This window comes from Elephas maximus, chromosome 1 (genome assembly GCF_024166365.1).
Source record: "Elephas maximus indicus isolate mEleMax1 chromosome 1, mEleMax1 primary haplotype, whole genome shotgun sequence".
In the NCBI taxonomy this organism is placed as follows: Eukaryota; Metazoa; Chordata; class Mammalia; order Proboscidea; family Elephantidae; genus Elephas; species Elephas maximus.
The window spans coordinates 192,291,157-192,311,600 of record NC_064819.1 but is presented as its reverse complement, the minus strand read 5'-3'; the positions used below and the strand labels follow the sequence as shown (position 1 = coordinate 192,311,600).

General features: G+C 37.4%; 1 protein-coding gene across 2 annotated transcripts in view; it reads right to left on the bottom strand.

Annotated features, from left to right (window-relative positions):
• NKAIN2 (sodium/potassium transporting ATPase interacting 2) overlaps window positions 1-20,444 on the bottom strand; it is a 1,431,299-nt gene that overhangs the window by 192,894 nt on the left and 1,217,961 nt on the right. For both annotated transcript variants that reach the window (XM_049900233.1, XM_049900224.1), the window contains exon 4: window positions 15,846-16,046. In XM_049900233.1, the coding sequence (XP_049756190.1) occupies window positions 15,846-16,046 (201 nt within the window). The remainder of the gene's footprint in view (window positions 1-15,845; window positions 16,047-20,444) is intronic.

Here is a 20,444-nt window from a genome sequence, read left to right as displayed (position 1 = left end):
ACTGTTATGTCTATTACAGATGAGGAAACTGAAGCTTATAGAAGATGCCTGACATTTGTCCCATATCCTTTACATATAGTTTCAATCACCTGAAATATTGAGTCTTCTTCTTTGGCAAGTCACATTTTTTTTTTTTTTTTTTTACCTTATTCAATACCCAGTTACACTACCTCACCAACCTTATTCCACACTGTCTCCACTTCAAAGACTTACTTTTTTTTTTTTTTTTAATATTTCCCAGAGTCCTAAAGAATATTTGGTATACTGTGAGTGCTCATCAAAGATCAATCTACTAACCCTTTTGTGGAATATATAAAATGCTCCAACTAAAGGTCCTCTTTTGTTCTTTGGAACTAAAGATCTTTCCTTTCCTTGTTGCATAAGTTTAACCACATAGCGTTAAAACCACTGTCCACAATTGTAAAACAGAAACTTGATTGATTGACAAGCATTCAGAAGGAGACATAATTTAGCAAAAGCCAGTATGGAATCCTATTTTTCAGAAAATCTCTTTTAATATGTTAGAAAGGTAAAAGAGATTAAAGCAATTCCCATGTTAAACACTCCTGTAGACAACTTGGGCGAGAATTTATTTCATGCTGAATATTCTTAAGAGTCATCAGTTCCTTGATGATGAAGGCAAAGATAATGAAGGCAACTTAGCTTCGCGTCTCAGAGAGTTGGATTTCCTCTATTAGCTGGAGGCATACATCACTGCAGATTTGTAATTTCTTCATATCACCTCTCTGTGTCTTAGAGCAGTATCTACAAATCCTACCAAAGGGTGTCGATGAAGCACAAAAAGATGGCCAATGTTCTATTATCGTTTAGACTAAGAATCTAGTCGGTGGTAGAAGAGTTAAGAATGGCATTCTAGCTCACCTCATTAATATTTAGACCAGTTTCCTCCCTCTTTAAAATTTGTTCATTGTCAAAAAAAAAAAAAAAAAGCAAAATATCGTGTAGTCCTTGGTGCTCAATCTAATATAAAAGCTAACTTTCCCTCTCTGTACTTAAAATGAACTCAATTTGTACCTACCTGGATCGCCTCCAGAGCCATCTATAATTTAATTATACGTATCCTCACCTAGGAGAACTCAAAATGAAATGGTGACTTTGGTTTGTGAGGCCAGAATCAATAGCCATTAAGAGAATGAAGAGATTTTTAACTGTATAGGAAAAAAGTAAGTACTTAAAATACCCCTTGCATCAGCCTCAAAATTCTAGGTACTAAGACAACAAAGGCAATGATGGAATTTTATCATGACACTTTATACATCTTTTATGCCTGGAAAAATAGGGGTTAATATAAGAACCAATCGGTAATCATAATAAAAGCTAAAAGTTCAGCTTTCAGGGTACTTCAGACTTGTGTGACACATTTAGTAGAGGTAGACAGATCCTGAAGAAGGACTGAAATAGATGAAAGCTACAGATAAGAAGGAAATCCTATGTAAGCCAAGTGTATGAGTTTCTCTAATCATGTCATTGGCATCATGTAAATGCCAGACACCATTTCATCTACAGCTTAGATATAGCAGATGTTGGCATTTAAATATAGGCTGCTGTTAGAGAAAATTGCCCTTGAATGGAAGAGGAAGTTTACTGGCAGAGAAAAATGATTTTCCCAGTTAACAGTTATAACCCCAATAATAGAATTGTTTTCAACCAGAGGTTGCAGGGTGGGAAAGAAGGAGAGATATAATGATACCTCAATTCCAATCTAAAAAAAAGAAAGAAAATCAGCTTCAGCTTAAATTGCGATGTGTAGGTTGTATACACAGAACCTTCTCCTCCCTCTCTTCTCAAACCTCAAGGCTTCATGTTAAATGGAACAAATCACATCCTTCATGGTTCTGCTCTGTTTGGTACAGCTGCTTGCTGCAGGTGGTGCCCTAAAAATATATTGTTTGTTTATTTTGCATTATAGCAGTCTGCAGAAGGGTACCTAAAAGTGCAACAGCTCTCTTCTTTTTCTATCAGTGAACCAGATGATGAAAGACTAAGGCCTCCGCCAAGCCTCGCATGAAAAGGTCCAAAGAAGAGGCACAGGTAGTGCTTGAGGCTCAGCTCCTGATAAGTTCCATTTTCTTTGGATTCACGAAGCAAAGCTGACAAGCTGACTATCTGTCATCAGAGCCTCCAACTGGGTTTCAGTGAAGCAAAACCAAGTAACAAACCGCCTTTGTTGGAAGGATCATTGTGCTTCTCTGGAGATTAACATCTGTGAGCATATGGGCTTTAAAGGGGGAAAAAAAAAAATCTAATGCATCACAAAAAGAAAATGAAAGCAAAGATTAATTTCGAGTAAATGCAGATATATTTAAATACAGCTTTAAATGATTTTTAACTTAGAACTTAAATTCTCAAATAGTTTATCCAGCCACACTGGCAGGGCACTTAGTTAATCCTGATTACCTCACAGAGTTTTTGAACACAGTACAATAGTGTATGTGAAAATATTTTATAAACTGTGGTCATGGTAACAATAAACAAAGTTAATTGTATTTTAACTAATATTATTCTAGACTTGTCTCACTGAATTAACTTAAAAAAAATCCACCAAACTTTCAAAATTTATATGAGCTAATTGGTATAGATTATCACAGATGATAATGAGTCATGTCAGTCAATCTTTGGTAAAGCATTTTTTACTATAAAAATCTTAATTACTATCAACACTGTGATTAATACAGTTTATAATCTAACATGTGAATAAGTAAAAATAATACCAGGAGAGATTTTCCAGAAATACCTTGATTACTGGCAATCAAATAACTAATATTTCTCTAACTTAGTGATGTAGAAACACATTTGGATTATTCACATGGGAGGAGAGACAACATCAGAAGAGTGAGGATGATGTCATGATTCCAACCTTCAGGAACGTGGATGATGTTGTTTATTGTGACAGTAATGGAGAGAAGGACAGAAGGGTGAAGGTTTGAGAAAGGGTGTAGTAAGCCCAATATCAGGCTTGTCAGGCAGACAGGACAAATAAATTGAAGAAGGCGGGGGGAGTAGAGAAAGTTGAAATAAATCTAAGGCCAATTCAAGTGTCAGCAGACTGCACAAACTCTGAAGTAAATACTCGAAAATTCTTAAAGAGAATTTAAGTAGACTGCAGGCAGAGAGAGGTAAGAAGAAAGAGGTAAGCTAACTTCCTTTTGAGAATGGTAATCTGTATTTACTGATTTCAGACGAGGTTATACCTGATCAGTGCTCCAGACACACCTTCATGAGCGAAGACCACTGCCTTTATTATTTCTTCTGCCTAGAATAGTCTTCTCCCAAATATCCACAGTGCTGAGCCCTCTCTGCAGTCAGGTCTTGACTAATAAATAACTTGTTAAAGTGGCCTTCCCTGACTACCTTCTAGTTGCTCTATTTAACCTTGTTGTTAGTTGCCATCAAGTCAGTTACGACTTATGGTGAACTTACTATAACAGAATGATATACGGCCTGGTACTGCACAATCCTCACAATCTTTGGTATTTTTGAGTGCACTGTTGCAGCCGCTGTGTCAATCCAATTTCACCTTACCTGCTTTATTCTTTATCGGGACAGTTACTATACTAGATATGCTATGCATATTCATCTGCCTCCTCGCATAAGAATTTAAGTTCCATGAGAAAGGGATATTGTCTAACTCACTGCTATATCTCCAGCACCTAGGTCCATGCCAATGCATGTGGGGGGCACTCCATAAATATTTGTTGAATGACTAAATGAATGTAAAGCTGTTTTTAGCTCCAAGCACTCAAACAATATGGACGAATAAAACACTATTAATCCGAATCTTTATACTAAATCTACACAAACTCAAAGAACTATCTGAAAATCAGAATCTTTCACCCAGTAGTCAGTTGTGATTTCTGACAGACTTAATGTCTTCCTGGTTGTATTTTTTAATTGAATGATTAACTTAGCTTTGTGTTATTCCAGGTTGGCCTTCAGCAGAGAGCCCAATATGTGATGAATTGAAACAAGGAAAAGGAAATCTTTCTCTATGGCCATGAGTCTATGTATCAACTCTATATGAATAAAGCATGTGTGTAGGGTCAGTAACTGAAAGAAAGATGTCTTCTGCATAGATCTCCATTGTAGCCTCCAGGAAAGAAATAGCATTTCTAGAATATATAGGGTAGCATCTGGATTTTCTTGAGATTGTTAGTCACCCTAAATCCAACCCCCAGTGAAACTCCTGAATCAATTAGAAGGCAACAATTACCCATTACTTCACATGTGAAGTAAATTCATATGCAAATTACCATTACTTCACGTGGTATTCTGGTGATAAATGTTGTATGAGTACCCTATCATAGCCAAGGTATATTGTCAAGTAGACAAATCCATGCCACTTCTGGGATGTGGGTCCTTCAATACAATCTCCAGAAAAAAACATCACTGAGACTGTGGAGATTTTAATATCATAGGTTCAACAAAAGAAAATGTGCGGACCACGTGGTTATGTCATTTAATTCAGATCCCAAACTGTCATTAAAAGAATAAAGGAGTAGCCAAACACATATTTCCAATTATTTTTGTCCACTCCTTTGTTATTGTTTTTGTTAGCTGCTGTCAAGCTGGCCCCAGACTCATGGTGACCCCACGCACAACAGAAGGAAACACTGTAAGGTCCTGCTCCATCCCCATAATCAGTTGTGGATCTGACCTTTGTGATTCATAGGAATTTCACTGGCTGATTTTTAGAAGTAGATTGCCAGGCCTTTTTCCTTAGTCTGTCTTAGTCTGGAAGCTCCACTGAAACTTGTTCAACATCATAACAACATGCAAGCCTCCAGTAATAGGTGGTAGCTGCACATGATATACATTGGCTGGGAATTGAACCTGGGTCCCCTGCATGGAAGACTAGAATTCTACCACTGAACTACCAATGCCCCCATCCACTCATTTAATATTTTTTAATATTAAACTTCATTTGACAAATTTAATCTTTAAGCAACACAGATATTCCTAAATTTGTGAAATAAGCACATTGCTGGAAATTAATATACAAAACAACTACTGAATCACTGACATGGGACTTGTTTTGTAACTCACAGTATAGTTTCATTTAAAATTGGTTTTCATGGCAACATGTATACTGAGTTAGGACTAAAACAACTGAAACATGGCATTTGACTAATGGTATAAAATTAAAGCAAGTATACCTGTAAAATTTAGAAATAAAAAAAAAAAACTCTATAATTCTGTGATGGAGAAATCAATAAGGCTACGGAAACAGGAGTAGACAAACTGAAGATGAATGAATGGAAGAGAGTAGGTAGTAAGAGGCAAAGGGAACAATTTGTATCTATAAAGTTTCTGATAAGGAGTGGATGATACTTAAGAGGTAGAGAGATTGAGCATCAATAAAGGAGGGTAGAGCAACCCATACATTTGAGAGTATAACAAGAGAAAAAACCCCAAAGTATCCAAAGATCTATGGCTTTCTCTAATTCACTGTTATGAATTTACGTGACTTTGGAGTCATATTTGCAATTAGCATTAGCCAAAATAAACATATGACAAATAACTATCTCATTGATGTAGCTGTTAGTTGCCATCAAGTCAATTTTGACTCATAGCAGCCCCATGTGACAGAGTAGAACAGCCCCATGTGACAGAGTAGAACTGCCCCATAGGGTTTTCTAGGCTGTAATCTTTACAGAAGCCAATTGCCAGGTCTTTCTCCCATGGAGCCACTCGCTGGGTTCAAACCACCAACCTGTAATTTAGCAGCCAAGGGCTTAACCATTGTATCGCCAGGGCTTCTTAACTACCCCATTAAGCATAATTCAATGTGGTATTATGAATTAAGTTAGAAGACTGTAAGTTATACACATACTTGTGTGAAAGTTATTCTCTTGACTCTCGGGACCACTGCTTGAGAGGAATTTAATACAATGGATGAGAGTTGGGACAAATGGTAGAGAAGGGCTCAGCCAGGATGACATAAGGAGATGAATAAGCAAGAGACTGTGGAGAACTAGGAATCACATACTTAGTTGTACAGAAGAATGTGTGGGCTGAACTGTAAAATTTAAAATCCTATTTATAGGGTTGGTAAAAGCAAAAATACAGAAGGAATATTACAGATGGCTCTGAGTCTACTGTGTAAACACTATTTAACTTGTGTCTGCCCATATTTTTATTCTTTTTCACTCATGCTAAACAATAAATTATCCTTCATATTATAGCTGTCATTATAAATCATCTTTAACTCCTTCTTTTGAAAATTCTTTGCTCTTATTTGAAAACACTAACAAATCCAACTATCATTATTCTACTATCACTGTGTTTAGAAGTTTCAGTGAAGAGGAAATTGCCACCAAAGATTTATTTCATGAGAATTTTGTATCATAATAATTAAACATGATTGGAAAGACTTCCTAAGAGACAATGATACTGTATATTGCCAACAAAGATCACAGCCATTTCTTCAAGGCCAACAGCTTGTTATGTTTTTTATAAAACATTATATTTGCATATATTTTAACATACTTTACTTCTTTCTTTCTGAAATTAAGATTATGAAATTAAATATAAAGAATGTAATTGTACATGGTTCATTGTACAATTATGCAGACAACTTCAACTTAAATCTCATATAATTAAAGAAAAGTCAATTATTGGTGATTCATTACAGCCAATGATTAATATCCTTACTATCATCTTAAAAGTGTTGATATTTTTATTCCATGATATTTCCAAGAATTCTCATAGATAAAGTGATACTATGATTGAGGGGTAAGCAAGCACTTCAAATATTATATACAGAAGCAGATATTGCATATTGATGTTAATAGTTGATACGGGATAAAACTTGTCCCTGTGTAGGCTAGTACAGCGGTACACTAAATAGTATCACACCAGCTCGATGAATCACAATTCTCTCCAGGGAGTAAGTAAACTTAGTAGAATTTAGTTCATTTTTGCACATCTCTGTGAGTTAGTCTGAAAAAGCAATAGTATTCTCACTTAGCAGTGGAAGAAACTGAACTAAGAAGAAAATAAATAATGCCACCTTTATTGTTTTCAAGGCAGTTTCTTGAACACTATCTCACTTAGTTCATAATTACAGAAGAGTTTATTATACGGCTGGGTGTAAGATTTAAGGATTGTTACTCCCAGATTGTGACTATTTTACTTTATATTTCTGAATTTGCATATAGGGAATACCAGAGAATATTAAAGGCAAAAAAAATCTCATGCTTAATTTGACTTTAGAGACTCTTCAGGTTCTTGCACTCTGCTTGTTCATGGACTCAGAGAACACTCATCAATTTAAGGGCAACTTTTAGGAATAAAGTAAAATAAAGGACACAATAATGGATATTTCAGGATTTATTTTAGCCAAGACACGATTGACATCAGTGGATAAGACATTGGGACGTTGTACTCTGAAAAGATAGTGAATTTGGTATTGTCCAGGGCAATACAGAGTAGATTAGAAAGTTAAAGATGAATTCATTTCAGAGGTAACTATAGGTCTTAATATTTCGCATGCTGGTATAAATCCAGTTGGGCTTGAAAATTAGTTTATAAAATGTTGCTTATTTATATGTGTTTCACAGTACTCAACTATGCTAAGAAATGTCCATTCCGAGTTCTATTTATCACTTCATTCTGCTGTTTCAGTAATCTTATCCTGTAGGATACTATGAGTCAGAATTGACTCAACGGCAATTTTTTTTTTTTTTTTTTTTTTGTATCATTGGGAAAGGAGCCCTGGTAGTGCAATAGTTAAGCTCTTGGCTGCTAATTGAAAGCTGGGTGATTTGAACCCACCAGCTGCTCCACAGGAGGAAGATGTGGCAGTCTGCTTCCATAAAGATTATAGCCTTGGAAACCCTATGGGGCACTTCTACTCTGCCCAATAGCGTTGTTATGAGTCACAATCGACTGGACAGCAAAGGCTTTCTGTTTGCCAACGGGAAAACCTCTGTTTATATCATGATTTGATTCTTTCCCCCATATTTTTGTGGATATTTTATAAACTATTCTGATGCCACAGAAAGACAAATCACATTTATTTTGTTTACTGGGTTACTATCTTTTGGTAAGCCAGTCTGTATATCTGAGTGCCCAGGAGAAATTAGAGTTGGAACAGCGTATATAGTAATAGAAGCCAGGCAGCAGAATTACTGAGCCTTCATGGGAGCTAGAAAGGGGGCTGAGTGCTTATCATTCTGTCCATTTTCCATCCACACAGTAAGCAAATTTGCTCTAAGAAGGCAACTGCTGTACGGTCTTTGACACTGGCCTAGTAATCAGAAGACTCAGGTTTCAGACCCTGCTCTACACCAACTCATTATTTATTGTAGATACACAGGGTCCACCATGTAGGTACTCAGATTCATCATTTGTTGATAGCTATTCCTGTGATGGGGCTAAACCCTATAGTCCTGGAATGGAAATGACTCTCAAGCCTAGAAAAAAGTTGATGGAGCAACGAGAGCCATGATACCATCTGGCCATTACAAAATCATCTTCCTTTAGCTAACACCAGATGTTTCTGAGCACTTTAGGACATTAGAGGGATCAATAGACAAGGAAAAGGAAAGGCCCTAATATTTCTGATGAGAATTTTGAAAAATTACATGCACCTAAGTAAGCCCTACTTCAGAGCCCTGGTGGTGCAGTGGTTAAGTGCTTGGCTCCCAACTGAAAGGTCAGCAGTTCAAACCCACCTACCCAACCTGTGGGAGAAAGATGTGGTAGTCTGCTTCCATAAAGATTTACAGCCTTGGAAGCCCTATTGGGCAGTTCTACTCTGTTCTCTAGGATCTCTATGAGTCAGAATCAACTCAATGGCAATGGGTGAGCCCTACTTCAGGCCCAATGAAACAAAATTTCCAGAAGTGGGCCATGCTTATGGTAATTCTTTAAACATCTGAATAGGTAATTCTTATTCTCAACCAGTGCTGAGAACCAGCATTACGTCTCCCATATATACTACAAAAATTAAAAAAAAATTTTTTTCACTTGAAAAATATCTACATTGGAAATTGACATTTGATTTTTTTATTAGTCAAAATGGCTGCAAAAATCTGTTTATTTTGGTATATTATACATAGTAATAGGTTTTAAAGAGATTTGTTACATTATGCCTTTAAATATATTTAACAAAATTTGAATAGCATTGTGATTTGATAGATACCTTCATTCATTAAAAAACACATGAACGTGTTCTTCTTTAACAGTCGTAAATTTGATCTGGCTCCTTTTCTTTTTGAACTTGTAGCTCAACTCCACTGTCTCCATAGAATTTTGTCCTAATGTGATACGTTTTTTACTTGAAAGTTTTTTATTGATCAGTCTATCAAACTTCTCTGCAACAACAACTATATATATACATTTGATTATTCTATAGTATATATTTACATCTAATATATATATCTATAATATAATATATATTTGATTATATATATATTTGGTTTTTCTTTCCTGTGACCATAAAGCACCAAGTGTTAATATATTCTTAACTGGATTATTGTTACAATGATTAGTTATATATAATTGATCAAAATAACATAGCCTATTATAAATGTTGATGAAAAATTTTAGGTATAAAAATAAAATTTTATTGGAAATACATTTCTTAATAGCACTTGAATGAGGTGTGTTGTTGTTAGGTGCTGTCAAGTCGGTTCCAACTCATAGTGACCCTACGCACAACAGAAGGAAATGCTGCCGGGTCCTGCGTCATCCTCACAATTGTTGCTATGCTTGAGCCCATTGTTGTAGCTACTATGTCAATCCATCTCACTGAGGATCTTCCTCTTTTCCGCTGACCCTCTCTACTTTACAAAGCATGATTTCCTTCTCCAGGGACTGATCCCTTCTGATAACATGTCCAAAGTATGTGAGACAAAGTTTTGCCATCCTTGCTTCTAAGGAGTTTCTGGTTGTACTTCTTCCAAAACAGAATGAGGTGTAGTTAAGCTTAAGTTCTATTCCTACTTTTGTTTATTAGGTTTAAGTACTGATTATCTTGTTTCTAAATAAATGGAGAAGCATAAAAGACATTTTGTTACAGTGACATCACTGAAGTCGTTCAATCTATTCTGACTTTTATGCTACACTTTACATAATTATCTATCATAAAAATATTTTGAACAATATATCAGCTGACAAATCTACTAGATTTCCCTTAAATTTTAATGAAAGCAAAGAATTGGAAATTGCCTCACATGTCAAAGCAATTTCTGGGAAGTATACCCAAAAAACTTTACAAAGACATAAGAAAAAGACTATTACAGTATTTTCTTACAAATAACGCACCCACAAATATAAGGTGCATAGGGCACCTAGAAAAATAATGTGTGAGGGGGCTGTATGGTTGGCAAAAATGGATAACACGTGTGTTATTCGTGTCAAAATATGGTAATTATATCTCCGATTCTTTCTCTTAGTGGTACCTTGTTTAACCTAATATACATAGAAAAAAACATTCGGTAAAGTTGAAACAGTATTTAATTTCAATGTATGTTTGTTGAGAGAATATTTTTAATCAAAATAAAAAAAAAATTATGTGCTTTGAGTATATTTTTTTTTTAACTGTGTAGCTCCAGAGCTGGCTAATTTAGTTTATGGAAAATGGCAAAAATCAATAACTTACAAATTGAAATAGGAAACTCTTATAACTTAAATGGCTAAATCAATTTGCAGAGTGAAATTGACCAACCAAATCAACCTTACTTTTTGTCTGAAAAAGTCTGCCTTAATTTCTTAGTTCCAATAAATGTATCAAAGAGCATCTACATGACAACCATGTCACTTCTGAAGGCAGTGGTACCTGGGTATGAGATCATCCATATCCCCATTCCTCTTTTTAAAGAGATGCAAGTTCACAACCTAGATTTAATACTTCCCATTTTAATAGTAACATCTTTTGCTACATGAAAATCGGGACTCCAAATCTTTGACAATCAAAAATGTGTGAATAAAATGCTTTGAGATTACAGGAGGAGCCAAAGTACAATGTGAGCAATAAGACCACACTCATGTCTGCACTGCACCACAAAAACTTTCTCCACAGAAATACTGATGTGCCATCCCCAACACAACCACAAATCAACATGGATAAAGCCGTTCAAAGTTGAGAACATTTCCTAGGCAACTTTTAGTAAGCCAAATGGCGAACAAATTATTAACTGGGAATAATTGAAAAAAAACCTCTGACTTCATATGTCTAAACACATATATTTTATCTTAAAAAAATTGTTCCCACAATTTGCTGAACAGTGGTTTCCATCATTTCATACGTTTTACAAAGGACAGAGTTTTCTGAATGGGGTAATCAAAATAACTGAAGGATGAACTTGGTAGCTCTCAAAGTTTTAGCTGTGAACAGTATACCAGGTATTAGAACCTTTTCTAAAGTTCTCTTTGACTTCTCCACTAGTTTATACATGGTTTCTAAGACAACTTTTAATGGCTGCAGAAAACATTATTATGTTTATTTATATTTTTACCATCATCATTTGCTATTCTTCTAAAAAATTAATAGTCAACCAGCCATGAACTTAGAAGTGTGTCAGAATAAAAGAAAACAAAACAATTTTGGTTGGAGAGATTTATATTAAATTTAGAGACTCTGGTCCTTTGGATATAGCCAAAGAAATGAGGGATTGAGGGTTTGTTTTTCTTCCAAAGAATTATTTGGAAATGTAACATATATTTTAACATATACAGTTACTTTGGTGTTTGCAATAGATTTTTTCCCTTAAAGTTTCATTTATGTACATTTATTTGTAAACATGCTATTGTTGTTAGCTGCCATTGAGTTGGCCCTTGACTCACGGTGACCCCACGCACAACAGAACAAAACACTGCCCAGGCCTGTGCCATCTCCATGATTGCTTATGGATCGTACTGCTGTAATTCACTGGGTTTTCAACGGCTGATACTTCAGTAGATTCCAGGCCTTTCTTTCTAGTTCATCTCATGCTGGAAGCTATCACAGCAGCATGCAAACCTCCACTGACAGACAGATGGTAGCTGTGCAGGAAGTGAATTGGCAGGGAATCAAACCTGAGTCTTTCCCATGGCAGGTGAGCATTCTACCTCCAAGCCGCCAACGTCCCTATTGCTTGTAAATTTATTCCCTTTTAATTGTGTTGATTACAGGAACTGAGATATAAGGCATGCAGAGCAAAGACAGGGCACATACATTTCTTTTCCCCTCACCCATGGCAGACATAGCAAATCAATCATGACATTTTTTACCACTGAACAGCTCTGAATTCTTGGGCCCCAGGAATCCATTACCATCAGGTGGTGCTGGCAAACAGTTTGAAACCGACTTCCCATCCTTGTTATGACAGTAAAACTTAGAGTCAGCATGCCCAATCTCCCTATTTACCAGCCAACACCTCGTAGAAACAGCTTTTAATCTCTTCTGCCACTCTTACAGTGCAACAGGCTGCTCACCCGTATCTTGAACAGTAAGTGTGCCATTTCTTTTTCTTTTCTTTCCCTCCCCTAGCCTGTCTCCATCTCCAAGTATGATTTTGTTGTTAGCTCCTCTAAAAGTTAAAAGTTAAACAATGTTTCCCCTAAGAAAAAACAAAACCCAGTGCCATCGAGTCGATTCCGACTCATAGCGACCCTACAGGACAGAGTAGAACTGCCCCATAGAGTTTCCAATGAGCGCCTGGCGGATTCAAAGTGCTGACCCTTTGGTTAGCAGCTGTAGCACTTAACCACTACGCCACACACACAACGCCACAGGACTGTGGAAAACCAAGTGATATCGATCTAAGCCTGTCAAACAGGATGATGCTCACCAGGATGGCACCAGTCACCCCCTGGGCTGATGGGACAATGGCAGGAAAAGATCAATGCTTTTGAGACCTGACCACCAAAACCAAACAGAAAGAGAATGAACATTCCACATGTTCCTAAAACCCATGTCCCCTTTTCCCTATAAAACCCTAGCTGGACTCCAGTTTCTGAAGACAGATTTAGGAGGACATCATTCCCCTCTGTTTCTATATATGGATATATTAATAAAGCTCTTACTACCTACCTCACCCATCTCAAGAATTGGCTGTTTGCAACAGGTGCCTCTAACTCGCAAAACTGCAGTAACAGGACTGTTATACTGTCAAAGGATTTAATTCCTGTGAATATGCTTTGCAAACCATGCAGCCTCAATCACACATTGTTTGAAGAAATCAGATTAACTCTTTTGTAATGTGAACTGCATCATCTCCCTGGCCTCCCTCTCCTCCCTTCCTCTCACCATACACATCTATTTTATCTAGTTTGCAAGTGGAGAATTCTTAGTTTTTGGTCTTATTAAAACTGCGTACACCTGTATCCTCCTTTTGTGTGAGATATTTGATACCATCTAGAGGAAAACGCTGAGGAGAACAAGAACGCTCCAAATCTCACACCTGGCTCATCATTCTGGTATTCTGGCAGTCCTTTCTGCTCAGCTAGAGACTGTGTGATTAATAGCCCTTCTTCCCAATTATAAGAATATTACACTTTTCTCCCTTTGGCTGTACAAGGGAGATATCTTATGCATGTGTGATGCAAACGTGGGCTTTGTGAAAGCTAATTTCAAAATCAGCCAGGAGTTGATTGGCAGAAAACCGAACAACGGTGTGACAAGTGTGCCAGGGGTCAGGAATCTGTGAAAGAAAGGCTGAGCGAGGGCGGAATAGAAAACCTGGAGAGATTTGGAGTTAGTCAAGACCAGTGACTGAGAGAGCAGCAGTTTATGAAAACAGATCTAAGCCAGATATGCCAGAAAAAAAAGGGCAGTTTCAAAGACTAATGAAAACAATGAGAAAGGAGAGAGTTTAGCTGACTTTGCGAAAAGCAACATGGAACTAAGAAGCCAAGATTATGCTGTAAGTGGTACAAAGCTGTATTCGCTGTCGTTAGCATATCCCTGAAATGTGCATGTTTGCACTTTGTTTGGACCCTGAGGAACTTCACCCCACATTTGACTAGGACATCGTCAAGGTCAGGGACCCTGTCATTGTCTTTGTTTTTGTAGCTGTCAGCAGGGGACAAGCACTCAGGAAGTCTTCAAGGGGTCAGACTGAACTGATCATTAGATTGTCAGGGGGATGATTTGGGTAACGTGAAAGGGGAGGAGCAGAGAATTGAGATGCTATTTCATCAATGAATCATGACAGCAGAAGTGATCAGAAACGACAGAAAAATTTTTTCGGGGCGAGGGGCTTCTGATAAATAGGCAGAGCAAATTATTCAAGATAGGCCCCTTTTGGCTGGCATTCTAAAACTCTAGTTAAGATTAGTTAAGTTTTCTTCACAGCAGACACTTTTAGGCCAAGGCTGGCTAGACGATAGCAAGCACGAAGATAGAAAGTGTGCTGAAATTTCTCTAAGTGAGGCTTGGGGACACTGTTGGATAATAACTTACTCTTAGGTGTTTCACTCAGCATTGCAGAGGAAGACCAGGTGGAAGGGGGAGAGGTAAAGATGCCACATTCTGTGATAGCTGGCTGAAAATATTTCTCCACTCAGTTAGGGGTAATGTAGACTGGAAAAGTGAGAGCCAGCAGCTTGAAATATTGGTCACATCTGCTCTTAGGGACACTCCATCCATCTTCTTTGCACTCCAGACACCTTGCCTTTACAGATGGTTTTTACTTATTTAAAAATACTTTATCTTTGAGCAGTATGTTAGCCTCAATTTCATGTTAGAATTTTTTTTTTAGAAAATTCTATTTGCCATAATTTTAAGTGGTGATTAATGAATTTGTGCATACAGTTTAAGCATACATACACACATACACACTCTTTTTCTCTCATACACATGCATATGTAAATGTATATACGTTTAATACCAAAAGATACTCATGTGAAATAATTGGCCTCATTTTACCCAGGACCTAGTTTTCAAGAACTGTGAAAGAGTTAATATTATTCCCAAAATAATTCACCGAAGAAAAAGGTAAAAAGGGGATTCTACTTGCATTAGCTGTTGCTAACTATGCACATCAGTTGCAGGTTTACATGGAGTTTAAGAAATATATACACAGATCTGCATATAAAGGCTCCTCAGTATATAAGTGGAGGCATGTATACAAAGTTACCTTAACTATTATTAATTTCACCAGATTACGTATTTAGCCTTGATAAAAGTTGTTCTTGGGGAGAAGGTAAGGTTATCTCTTTATCATAGTGATACAATGTGAAATAATATATTTTATATAACATAGGCTTATGTTATACAAATATTTATAACTCCCACTACCCCCTGGTAAAGAGAGGGTTCTTTATCAGCATAGTACTCTGCAAAATGAGGACATGGAAGTCTAGAAGTAGAATGTATGGAAAAGCTGAATTGTCCTTTAAAAAATGGGGGTGATGGAATAGAGGCGATGGTTGGTACATGGGGGAAATCTAAGAAGGAGACGAGACAAATAGAAAAGAGATTTCCCAGGGCTAGCAGCACAGCCAGAAAGAGGCTCTGAGGGAGAAAATAAATATCTACTGAGGTTTTACAGATTTGGGTGCTGTGGAATGTTGTGAAAATCCTTTGATCCTCCCTCCAGAATCTTTGGAAAAGCCTACTAAAAGCCACAATAATCAAATCTTGGCTGGTTGAACTTCCCGCAAAGTGCTGAAGGTGCCAAGGTCTGTTTGCTGATTGCCAGAAAGCATCAGCACACTCAGCCCAAGGGACCCTGTGGTTTAACCTAACAAATTCATATTAAACGTGGCATGAATCCGGATAAGGCAGAAAGCCCACACTTTACCCACAGATTCCATTTGTGTGCACTGAGTTTGCACAGTAATAAAACAATTCTAGACATACTAAAAGGAGTGAGTGGTTGGCTGTCAACACTTACTGCGAGGACAATCTGGAGGGAACTATGAGCCACTTCTATGTACTGGTACTCCAGAAAACACCCTGAGACCGTGATGTAGCGATGGTCTTCTGGGGCCCAGTCTGGGGCAGGTGTCACTGACGTCACCGTACATCCTGGTCCGTTCTCCATCCACCAAGATCGGTGCATTGAAATATTAAAAGTCAGGATAAGGTCTGTTTCCTGCAAGAAGGCAATTTATAAGGATGAGAATTACTTTGTAAGTGTTAGTTAGCTTATTTGGGACTGACTTGCTTTGAGTTTTCCATTTGGAAATGTGGGTTTTTGTTTTTGTTTTCCTCCCCATGCTGTATTTTACAGATAGAAAGAAAGTATCTAAAATAAAATTATCAGATCACCTGAGAATTATGTGTCTATGGAGTCCACTTCTGAAAGTTTGCCTGACTACAATAATACAATGCTCATTTCAGAATAGAGACTATCTGGGCAACTGCAGTGACTTTGGATGATTTTTTATTCTGCGAAAGTAACTACAAAGTGAGAAAACCTGCCATATGTATTTTATCCAGTGGCAGCAGAGGAACCAGAGTAGGCTTACGGGGGGTAGTCATGAGAAAAGAATAATGTTTTCTGTTTCTCAGAATCTTACTCACGTAATGGATTAGTTAACAAAGTAAACTGGATAAGTCACCAGAGCCTATGAAGAAACGTGTACAAAAAAGGCGATCAACAAGAGACTGAGTTCTTGGTCCAGTCTTGGACCAAACAGGCGACACAGGGTCTGGTAACACCTACTGTATCTAGCTCAAAGTCATGGTGAGACTCTCTAAACCAGCCCCTCTCATGGGAAGTCATTATCAGCCGCAAGTTTCCATTTGAAAAATGAAGGAATGGTAAAAAGGACTTTCCTGAGACCAAGACCTTGGTTGTTTGCTTCATTGCTCCTCAGCACAGAGACTAGAGCCTAAAGCACTGGCAGTGAGAGTGTGGTTGTTGGCCGTAAGACATAGCATGGTTCAGATTGGTCCCTGTCTCGGTATGCCTGGGGCCATCACAGATTTTGCAATGAAAGTCCCACATCCTGGGAAATCCCTCAGCCCTGGGCACACGGGGATGATTAGTTGCCCTAGCTGCAGAGCCAGCTTCAGATAAGCATTGAGATAGGTCAGCTTGCTACCCATTAGAGTTATGGTGATGAGAAGTGTTCATTTATTTACTAAGTATTTGTATCCTAATGACTTCCAAAAAAAAGAGGTTTGTCATGATAAAGTGTACACACCATTAAAACAAGGGTAAAGAATAAGAACTGAAAAATGGAAATGGGAACTAGTGCTCCAGGAAACTAAAACATAAGTAGGTATCTCATCTGTGTACTCAATTCAGCACTAACATGTTGGCAATAAGGAAGATACAATTGAAACAATTAAAAAAAAAAATGCCTCTACGGAAATCTTTTCTTTTCCTAACATGTACTTATCTCTTAAGAAGAATTAACAATTTTATAAATATTTTTTACATACAGAAATAATTACAATATATTAGATGGCCTTAAATTGAGTTTTCCCAGAAATTTCAAGAACTGCTGGCTTTTACAGACAACTGAGCAGGCTTTAGTTTCTCTTTCTAATATCCCCATTGCCATCAATTCCAGCTCATAGCAACCCTATAGGACAGAGTAGGACTGCTCCATAGGGTTTCCAAGGAACAGGCTGGTGGATTCAAACTGCCGACCTTTTGGTTAGCAGCCAAGCTCTTAACCACTACACTACCAGGGCTCCTCTTTCCAATATAGTGAATAATTCCTAAAGATCCTCTAAGCCCCATTGTTTGGCTGACGAGTACTACATTTTACTATCTCAGACATTATTTTTTGCTTTTTATATTACTTTTTATTTTTATGTAGAATACTTATTATACATAGTTTAAAAAAATTACAATTACCATGAAGCTAATAATGAAAAATAGCATTCCTTAACCACACCTTTTTTTACCTCCTAGTACCTTTGTTTAGAGTACCTTGTTGAGCGGTATCACCTGCTTTTTTAAAACTTGAAGTAATCTTGAAGTATTTATTTTCATTTTGTAAATATTATTCTCATATTGACATTTATGCATTCATCATTTAAATATTATCTATTGGGTTCTACTATGGAATGTATAAATTAGCATTTTTAGACCACATACTACACTCTCTCTCCTCTATCATTCTGAGTAATTTTCTCCAAGATTTGGTTATGTAAATATTATGAAAATTTATGACTATGTAAGTATTTTTATGGATGAGTGAAGTAGTGAATTACAACTGCAATTCCTTTTTTGCATAACTTTTTGTTTTCCCTTGAGTTAATAATTTCTTCACAATTTTTTTTTGTCGTATATTTCTCTCTCTGTCTGTCTGGGTGTCTGTCTTTCTAGCTATCGACTACCACCAAACTGACCAGTAGAACTTTAAGGATATACTCAATTTTAATTTCTTCATGGTCAAATACTTCAGAATCATTCAATTCCTTTTCATTTTGTTTTTCCTTTTCCAGAGGACCTCTGACCAGGAATTCTACATGCTTCCGCTCCCATCAGAATCCATGTGCTTGATACATAGGTTGGTCATGGATTCCCTTAACATCATTAGTTCTCTCTTAAGTCGAATCCTCATTGTCCTGGATCTCGTATCTTTCTCCTACTTGGTTCCCTTTCTTGTTTTGCAGAGTACATCTTTCACTAGATTCTTAAAAAATGTATGAATGATTTTCAGTCAGATGTATTTTCATTCTACTCTTATATAATTGATATTTTTGCCAGATATATACTTCTGGGTTGAAGATAATTTTTTCCCAGAATTGTGTGGACGTTGCTTCCACACAGTTATCTTCTAGTGTCAAATATCATTCTTTTTTTTTCTTTTTTAACTGAAAGTTTACAAATCAAGTCAGTCTCTCACACAAAAACTTACATACTTCTTGCTACATGCTCCCAATTGCTCTCCACCTAATGAGACAGCCTGCTCTCTCCCTCCACTCTCTCTTTTCGTATCCATTTCACCAGCTTCTAACCCCCTCTACCCTCTCATCTCTCCACCAGGGAGGAGATGCCAACATAGTCTCAAGTGTCCACCTGATCTAAGAAGCTCACTCCTCACCAGCATCCCTCTCCAACCCATTGTCCAGTCCAATCCCTGTCTGAAGAGTTGGCTTTGGGAATGGTTCCTGTCCTGGGCCAACAGAAGGTCTGGGGGCCATGACCACCAGGGTCCTTCTAGTCTCAGTCAGACCATTAAGTCTGGTCTTTTAACGAGAATTTGGGTTCTGCATCTCACTGCTCTCCTGTTCCTGTGGGGGTTCTCTGCTGTGTTCCCTGTTAGGGCAGTCATCGGTTGCAGCCGGACACCACCTAGCTCTTCTGGTCTCAGGCTGACGTAGTCTCTGGTTTATGTGGCCGTCTCTGTCTCTTGGGCCCCAAATTACCTTGTGTCCTTGGTGTTCTTCATTCTCCTTTGATCCAGGTGGTTTGAGCCCAATCACTGCATCTTAGATGGGTGCTTGCTAGCGTCTAAGACCCCAGATCCAATTCTCCAAAGTGGGATGCAGAATGTTTTCTTAATAGATTTTATTATGCCAATTGACTTAGATGTCCCCTGAAACCATGGTCCCCAAACCCTCGCCCTTTCTACCCTGGCCTTCAATGCATTCAGTTTATTCAGGAAACATCTTTGCTTTTGGCTTAGTCCAGTTGTGCTGACCTCGCATGTATTGTGTGTTGTCTTTCCTGTCACCTAAAGTATCTACTATCTAATTAGTGAATACCACTCTCCCACCCTTCCTCCCTCTGCCCCCTTGTAACCATCAAAGAATATTTTCTTCTGTTTAAACTATTTCTCGAGTTCTTATAGTAGTGGTCCTATACAATATTTGTCCTTTTGCAATTGGCTAATTTCACTCAGCATAATGCCTTCCAGATTCCTCCATGGTATGAAATGTTTCACAAATTCATCACTGTTCTTTATCAATGCATAGTATTCCATTGTGTGAATATACCATAATTTATCCATTCATCTGTTGATGGTCACCTTGGTTGCTTCCATCTTTTTGCTATTGTAAACAGTGCTGCAGTGAACATGGGTTTGCATATATCTGTTTGTGTAAAGGCTCTTATTTCTCTAGGATGTATTCCAAGGAGTGGGATTGCTGGATCCTATGGTCATTCTATTTCTAGCTTTTTAAGGAAGCACCAAATCGATTTCCAAAGTGGTTATACCATTTTATATTCCCACCTGCAGTGTATAAATGTTCTAATCTCTCCACAGCCTCTCCAACATTTATTATTTTGTGTTTTTTGGATTAATGTCAGCCTTGTTGGAATGAGATGAAATCTTTTTGTAGTTTTGATTTCTATTTCTCTAATGGCTAATGATTGTGAGCATTTCCTCATGTGTCTGTTAGCTACCTGAATGTCTTTTTTAGTGAAGTGTCTGTTCATATCTTTTACCCATTTTTTAATTGGGTTATTTGTCTTTTTGTAGTTGAGTTTTTGCTGTATCATGTAGATTTTAGAGATCAGGCACTGATCGGATATGTCATAGCTAAAAACTTTTTCCCAGTCTGTAGGTAATCTTTTTACTTTTTT